An 8,890-nucleotide genomic window follows, 5' to 3' on the forward strand; every position below is an offset into this window, starting at 1 on the left:
CACTTTAAAAGGTGACGTATTGTATAGTTTAACAGATTCCTGGGTAATGACCTCAAACCAAAGATCCCTGGGTAATGACCTCAAACCAAAGATCCCTGGGTAATGACCTCAAACCAAAGATTCCTGGGGAATGACCTCAAACCAACAATTGCTGGGGAATGACCTCAAACCAAAGATTCCCGGGGAATGACCTCAAACCAAAGATTCCCGGGGAATGACCTCAAACCAACAATTGCTGGGGAATGACCTCAAACCAAAGATTCCTGGGGAATGACCTCAAACCAAAGATCCTTGAGGAATGACTGCAATCAATCAAACACCGATCCTACAATACTCCCTGACTACTGGTAGAAAGAAGTTGAACTTGCGCACCAAACGACACACACACACACAATGTGAAATGGCTAGCTATTTAGCAGTCGTGGTTATGCTACTTCATGGATGTGTTCTGAGGGTCCCTGTGTTCTGAGGGTCCCTGTGTTCTGAGGGTCCCTGTGTTCTGAGGGTCATCCAGTAAGGGACAGGGACAGGAATGGAAGATACACTGTTACACACACACCCTATCAATGCATCCATCCACCCACCACACACACAGTTTGACTTACCTGACGTGGGGCACGTCAATGCTGGATGACACCACCTTGCGTTTCTGCTCCAGCAGGGAAACAGAGCGGGTGTGGTCCCCCTCTGGACCCTCAAGGGGGAGCCCCGTCCTCCTTCCGTCTGCTCCCCGCTCCCCCTTCAACGCCTCTGGGCTCAGGGAGTTGGCCTCCCCCTTCTGGGGCTCCATGGTCTGGCTCTGCAGAGGAGCCCCATTCCCTCGGCCGTTCCAGGAGCTCTGCTGCAGAGGGATAACGGTATGACTGGGTTACTACAGAGACATGTCCAGTAGGCTAACTAGTAAAGACTGGGACTCTGGGAGGCAAAAAATGTAAGGTGATGTGTATTGTAAAGATCACCTAACATTTCAGCCACCCAGTCCCTGCTTTTCATTGGATAGGCATATAGTGGTCTATGAGCCATTTGGTACAGCATTACCCACAATGCAGTGCACACACTCATTCTAGCTAATATTCACACTTCCAGACAGTTTTGTAGTGTTGCTAGTGTTGAGCTGACAACAACAGGATGTACTTTTAAAATGTGGGATTTATTTTTTGTGCTTCCCCAGACATCCCCCGCGCATCCCGCAAAGGCGGAGGTGTCGCTAGCATATACGCTAGCAAATTTCAATTTATAATTTTTTATATTTTTTTAAATGACTGCATTTGTCTTTTTAGCTTCTAGTCATGAAATCTATGCAGCCTACTCAATCACTTTTATAGCTACTGTTTACAGGCCTCCTGGGCCGTATACAGCGTTCCTCACTGAGTTCCCTGACTTCCTATCGGACCTTGTAGTCATAGCAGATAATATTCAAATTTTTGGTGACTTTAATATTCACATGGAAAAGTCCACAGACCCTCTCAAAAAGACTTTCGGAGCCATCATCGACTCAGTGGGATTTGTCCAACATGTCTCATGACCTACTCACTGCCACAGTCATACTCTGGACCTAGTTTTGTCGCGTGGAATAAATATTGTGGATCTTAATGTTTTTCCTCATAATCCTGGACTATCGGACCACCATTTTATTACGTTTGCAATCGCAACAAATAATCTGCTCAGATCCCGACCAAGGATCATCAAAAGCCATGCTATAAATTCTCAGACAACCCAAAGATTCCTAGATGCCCTTCCAGACTCCTTCCACCTACCCAAGGACGTTAGAGTACAAACATTGGTTTACCACCTAACTGAGGAACTCAATTTAACCTTGCGTAATACCCTAGATGTAGTCGCACCACTAAAAACAAAAAAACATTTGTCATTATAAACTAGCTCCCTGGTATACAGAAAATGCAGAGCCATGAAGCAAGCTTCCAGAAAATTGGAACGTAAATGTCACTACACCAAACTGGAAGTCTTCCAATTAGCATGGAAAGACAGTACAGTGCAGTATTGAAGAGCCCTCACTGCTGCTCGATCATCCTATTTTTCCAACTTAATTGAGGAGAATAAGAACAATCAAAAATGTGTTTTAGATACTGTCGCAAAGCTAAGTAAAAAAGCAGCATTCCCCAAGAGAGGATGGCTTTCACTTCAGCAGTGATAAATTAATTAACTTCTTTGACGAAAAGATCATGACTCCTCCATAAACCTGTGTATTTCTCCACAGCTCAGTTGTCCTGAGTCTGCACAACACTGCCAGGACCTATGATCAAAATAGACACTCAAGTTTTRTAATCCTATATCTCTTGACACATTGATGAAAATAGTCATGGCKTCTAAACCTTCAAGCTGCATACTGGACCCTATTCCAACTAAAATASTGAAAGAGCTGCTTCCTGTGCTTGGCCCTCCTTTGTTGAACATAATAAATGCCTCCCTATCCACCGGATGTGTACCAAACTCACTAAAAGTGGCAGTGGCACTCTTGAAAAAGCCAAACCTTGACCAAGAAAATATAAAAAACTGCACTCGTGAAGGTGGTAAATTACCTTTAAATGGCGTCAGACCAAGGCTCTGCACCTGTCCTCGTGCTCCTTTGTGCTGCTTTTGTTACCATCGATCACCACATTCTTTTGGAGAGATTGGAAACCCAAATCGGTCTACACGGACAAGTTCTGGCCTGGTTTAGATCTTATCTGTCAGGAAAGATATCAGTTTGTCTCTGTGGATGGTTTGTCTTCTGACAAATCAACTGTAAGTTTCGGTGTTCCTCAAGGATCCGTTTTTGGACCACTATTGTTTTCACTATATATTTTACCTCTTGGTAATGTCATTCGGACACATAATGTTAACTTAATGTTAACTCAGAGCAGCTCACAGATCACTGCACCTGTACATAGCCCATCTGTAAACAGKCCATCTATCTACCTACCTCATCCCCATACTGTATTTATTTATTCATCTTGCTCCTTTGCACCCCAGTATCTCTACTTGCACATTCATCCAGTCCAGTGTTTAATTGCTATATTGTAATTACTTTGCCTCCATGGCCTATTTATTGCCTTAACTTACCTCATTTGCACTCACTGTATATAGATTTTTGTTTTCTTTTGTTCTACTGTATCATTGACTGTATGTTTTGTTTATTCCTTGTGTAACTCTGTGTTGTTGTATGTGTCGAATTGCTATGCTTTATCTTGGCCAGATCGCAGTTGCAAATGAGAACTTGTTCTCAACTAGTCTACCTGGTTAAATAAAGGTGAAATAAAAAAATTAAATAAAAAAACTTTCACTGCTTTGCGAACGATACACAGCTGTACATTTCAATGAAACATTGTGAAGCCCCAAAATTGCCATCCCTGGAAGCCTGCATTTCAGACATAAGGAAGTGGATGGTGGTAGATTTTTTACTTTTAAACTCGGACAAAACAGAGATGCTTGTTCTAGGTCCCAAGAAACAAAGAGATCTTCTGTTGAATCTGACAATTAATCTTGATGGTTGTAAAGTCGTCATAAATAAAACTGTGAAGGACCTCAGCGTCACTCTGGACCCTGATCTCTCTTTTAATGAACAGATCAAGACTGTTTCAAGGACAGCTTTTTTCCATCTTACGTAACATTGCAAAAATCAGAAACTTTCTGTCCAAAAATGATGCAGAAAAATGTATGCTTTTGTCACTTCTAGATTAGGCTACTGCAATGCTCTACTTTCTGGCTACCCGGATAAAGCACTAAATAAACTTCAGTTAGTGCTAAACACGGCTGCTAGAATCCTGACTAGAACCAAAACATTTGATCATATTACTCCAGTAATATGATTACTGATTTCAAGATTAAAAAAAACCTGATTTCAAGGTTTTACTGCTAACCTACAAAGCATTACATGGGCTTGCTCCTACCTATCTCTCTGATTTGGTCCTGCCGTACATACCTACACGTACGCTACGGTCACAAGACGCAGGACTCCTAATTGTCCCTCYAATTTCTAAGCAAACAGCTGGATGCAGGGCTTTCTCCTTTAGAGATACATTTTTATGGAATGGTCTGCCTATCCATGTGAGAGATGCAGACTCGGTCTCAACCTTTAAGTCTTTATTGAAGACTCATCTCTTCAGTACGTCCTATGATTGAGTGTAGTCTGGCCCAGGGGTGTGAAGGTGAACGGAAAGGCACTGGAGTGACAAACCGCCCTTACTGTCTCTGCCTGGCCAGTTCCACTCTCTCCACTGGGATTTTCTGCCCTTACCCTATTACAGGGGCTGAGTCACTGGCTTACTGGTGCTCTTCCATGCCGTCCCTAGGAGGGGTGCATCACTTGAGTGGGTTGAGTCACTGACGTGATCTTCCTGTCCGGGTTGGCGCCCCCCTCAGGTTCATGCCGTGGGGGAGATCTTCGTGGGCTATACTCGGCCTTGTCTCAGGGTAGTAAGTTGGCGTTCTGAAGATATCCCTCTAYTGGTGTGAGGGCTGTGCTTTGGAAAAGTCGGTGGGATTATATCCTGCCTGTTTGGCCCTGTCCGGGGGTATCATCGAACGGGGCCAGTGTCTCCCGACTACTCCTGTCTCAGCCTGCAGTATCTATGCTGCAATAGTTTATGTGTCGGGGGACTAGGATCAGTCTGTTATATCTGGAGTATTTATCCGGTGTCCTGTGTGAATTTAAGTATGCTCCCTCTAACCTTCTCTCTCTTCCCTCGGAAGACCTGAGCCCTAGGACCATGCCTCGGGACTACCTGGCCTGATGACTCCTTGCTGTCTCCAGTCCACCCCAGTCCACCTGCTGCTGCTGCAGTTTCAACTGTTCTGCCTGAGGCTATGGAACCCTGACCTGTTCACCGGACGTGCTACATTGTCCCGGACCTGCAGCTTTCGACTCTCTCTCTTTACCGCCCCTGCTGTCTCTAACTCTGAATGATCGGCTGTGAAAAGCCAACTAACATTTACTCCTGAGGTGCTGACCTGTTGCACCCTCTACAACCACTATGATTATTATTATTTGACCCAGCTGGTCATCTATGAACGTTTGAACATCTTGGCCATGTTCTGTTATAATCTCCACCCGGCACAGCCAGAAGAGGACTGGCCCCCCCTCAGAGCATGGTTCCTCTCTAGGTTTCTTCCTAGGTTCCTGCCTTTTTAGGGAGTTTTTCCAAGTCAGTCCGCTTCGTTTGTGTGAAGGTGGCTGCTATAGCTGACTGACTGGCTAGTGCAGTGATCCAGTGGTGATGACAGGTCATTTGTTTTGCATAAGAAAGCATCTCCCTTGACATTCTGGAAACAACTACCCGCAGTAACAATAATGTGAGGCGAAGCAAAATGCAGCACTTCCACTTGCTACTAAACAACTCAGCTGGGCACAGCAAGTAGTCCTGTGTACACACACTACACACAAAACCACATTCTACCACACACGAGCACGCACGCACCACATCAGCAAACAACGCACACACAAAACCCACACACACACGCAAACAACACAAACACAACACGCACAGACACCACACGGGAACATTCACACATCCCACAACTGTCTCACCAACTACCACACACACACACACACATCACTATCACTCCACAGGAACCCGTCTTTGTGCGGCTGTTAGTAAAGACATCAACACACACCATGCAGAGGGTTGAAGGAGAGGCCAGGAAGAGAGGCCAAGATGAGAGGCCAAGAAGAGAGGCCAAGTAGAGAGGCCAGGAGGAGAGGCCAGGAGGAGAGGCCAAGAAGAGAGGCCAGGAGGAGAGGGTGAGTGCACCAGCAGAGGGTTGAAAGGACAATAGGCCCATACAGCCTTACAGTGGGATCGAGATCATCATTTCCAAAACACACTGGAACACGATTATCTCTCAACTGGAGAAAACTACAGGCAACACCCAGTCAATCGAAAGCACGCACGCACGCACGCACACGCACACGCACACACTCGCACAGCTTTGAACAGGTTTCAAATTTACTTCGATTCAGGAGGTCAAATATTAGGGATGTGCATTTTTCCCTTTCAAGACGATTGGATACGTATCTAGATACATGGGCTCCGATACGATACAGAAACGATACGTTTTAGTTTGAAACGATTTGGTGCGATTCTGCTTGATTGGAGCACGAATCGATGAGATTCGTTTCAATGTGATACAATTTGATGTACTGACATTTGCTGCACAAACACATTCATTTTCCATTTAAATGCAAAACTGCTGCAGCCCGTGTGTGTGTATACATAATGTCTGTCTATGGTGTGTATACTAATGTCGGCACCTGATCTGAGCCACAAGGGAGACTAGGCATCTACCACCCCTGTACCACTATCAAATTAGGGGGGCAATGTAGCTTGTTTTCTTGTCACCACACTTTGGTTTTCAAAATCACCTGACGCACTAATTAACTTTTTTGCAGATGAATTGTTTGCACTAGTAATGTAGCAATATTTAGCATTTACAAATGAGCTATGACATAGCCAATGAATACATAGCAAAACTCTGGATTTCACCCCCCCCCATCTCAAAATCGAATGGTTTTGACCGTTTGGAAGTGTAGTGAGCTTCTTTTCTCCTCCCTATGTAATTACCATTCATTGTTATGAAATTCTCTCAGCCTCGTGACAAATTGTGTGGAAAGAAGAAAATTATCTTTAAAACTGCAACATTGTCTCTTAGCCTCATAACAAAATGTGTAGAATAGCATTATAAAACTGCACATTGGAGATCGGTGCCCCAGGGCCCCAAATGTGGTAGTCCGGCTCTGTATATCTAAAAATGACCATATACACTGATTAGTTTCAAGCAAAACTACAAAAACTATTGCTGATGGTGAACCTGAACAATGGAAATAAAATCCCTTGTAAGCCTCGTTCAGCGGGTAGCCTATAGCCAGATGAGAGTTGTGTCTCCGGTAGCTTAGCTTACTTTCATTCCAGTAAAACACCATTTTCAACAGCGCATTGATGACAACACACTAAATGACTTTGTAGATCAATGACTGTCAACACAGTTACATGCAGCTCAACACTGAAGAGGAGGACGCGTCAGTTGTCACTAAAGATGAGATGTTTCAGAAGGTAGAAAGAAAGAAAGTAACATGAGCAAATCATTTCAGTGAATCTGCGATTTGTAACGTTTAAATCGATTCTCTGACAAAGCATGCTACATTTGGATGGGTTTGAGGTCCGGGGACTGATGCAATCTTAAACATTTGAAATCGGCAAACGATACGTAGGCCTATCAATGAATCGTTATATATAGGTTATAAAATATGAATTATTCTCTATAACAACCTGGCTGAGTAGACTTCAACGGGGTGAGAAAGCATTTCTGAAAACAGGACTTGAGTCAAACAACAAGATAAAGGATTTGTACTAAGAGAAAGATGAACTGTTACCCTGACCAGTTATTTGACTAGAACCAAAACAAATCTCTAAAGCTTTCTTTCACAGCCATATGAATGATCATATTTCATGCATAGCAGGAAAATGCAGAACGAGCCAAATCGACCATAAAGTGTGAGTTGAGTTGCATGTGTCATAAGAGTTTTGTGTGGGGTTATTGTGTCTTGCAGCTCTTAAATTCAGTAGATGAATAATGTAAGTTATTTAACACACACACACACACACACACACACCCCTTTAGTAGGCCAAAGGTAAAGATGATTTTATGCATCATAAATTGTCAATAGCTCAGGAGTTATGGTATACTTGGTTTCATCCTAATGGGATTTATTCAACTCATGTGCCTTATTGTTCACACAGAGATATTTTATCACATGTATTCAGATTAAACTTTCATCAAATAGCCCATAGGCCTACAGTGCTATTCCAGGATTTAAATCTTGGAAAAAGCTATATTTGTAGAATACAGTAGATTTACATGGATAAGGTTAGGGACAGGCTGTGTGTACATACAGTCAACAATTTACCTAATGGAGGGCTTTGCTCCAAGGTGTAAAGACAAAAAAATACTTGCTTACATAGCAAGCCAGAGCATTCAATATTATTACAGTATAATGAACATGCTATGTTACTACAGCTGAACCACCGTAGCCTAAACACAACACGGATCAGGGGAAACGATCAGGACCACAGTAACTACGCAGTAATTGATTGGTTTAAAACACTCAATGTGTCTGGTGCTGTAGCCTAGTGAGCCGTGTTGATCTCATTCTCTGAATCATCACTTCACTGCGGCTTACGACACCCAAATGCAACAGCAGTCAGGACACTGATAAGTCCATCTCTATAGACCACCAACACAAACACAGCAGTCAGTCAGGACACTGATAAGCCCATCTCTATAGACCACCAACACAAATAGCAGCATTCAGTCAGGACACTGATAAGTCCATCTCCAAAGACCAACCAATCACAAACCAGCAGCATGTTCAGTCAGACATGATAAGTCATCTCTAAAGACCACCAACACAAACACAGCAGTCAGATCATCGACAACTGATAAGTCCATCTCTAAAGACCAACACAGCCCTCCTCTGGCAGCGCTCTAAACAAAAACGACGTGTGTTGATCCATATCTAAAAGGAAGGAGGGGGAGGCCTTGCCTTGGCTACACTGCCTGGTGAATGCTTTTGGCAGAGCAACACGCCGCACGTCAACCGAACCAGCCTCACTCTCTCTTGCATCTGATTAGCATCCATCATGAACTAATCTAAACTTGGCCCCGTGTGACATGCAGGCAAACGGTGGCAAACCAACCAACGAGGAGCAGACTGCTGGTGAACAAAGAGAGTCAGTGACTCCAGCCCGACAGCTTCAGTTAGGGTCTGATATTAATCAACAACGTCATACGTCTTTGTCTCCACCCATAATGGCACTTGGTCGTCAACACCAAATCTTCTTCCCTCACAACAACAAGTGGCATTCTCCCACCTCCCCTCCTCCTCCCTCCCTCC

General features: G+C 43.9%; 1 protein-coding gene across 1 annotated transcript in view; it reads right to left on the reverse strand.

The window, feature by feature from the left end:
* Positions 1-435: 435 nt before the first annotated feature.
* Positions 436-8,890, reverse strand: part of LOC112075062 (zinc finger protein 704-like) — a 20,151-nt gene continuing 11,696 nt past the window's right edge. Inside the window, exons 2-3 of the mRNA XM_024142114.2 lie at positions 606-841; positions 436-499 (exon numbers count right to left, since the gene is read on the reverse strand). Of these exons, the coding sequence (XP_023997882.2) occupies positions 436-499; positions 606-841 (300 nt within the window). The remainder of the gene's footprint in view (positions 500-605; positions 842-8,890) is intronic.

Source organism: Salvelinus sp. IW2-2015, unplaced genomic scaffold (genome assembly GCF_002910315.2).
Source record: "Salvelinus sp. IW2-2015 unplaced genomic scaffold, ASM291031v2 Un_scaffold2968, whole genome shotgun sequence".
Taxonomy (NCBI): domain Eukaryota; kingdom Metazoa; phylum Chordata; class Actinopteri; order Salmoniformes; family Salmonidae; genus Salvelinus; species Salvelinus sp. IW2-2015.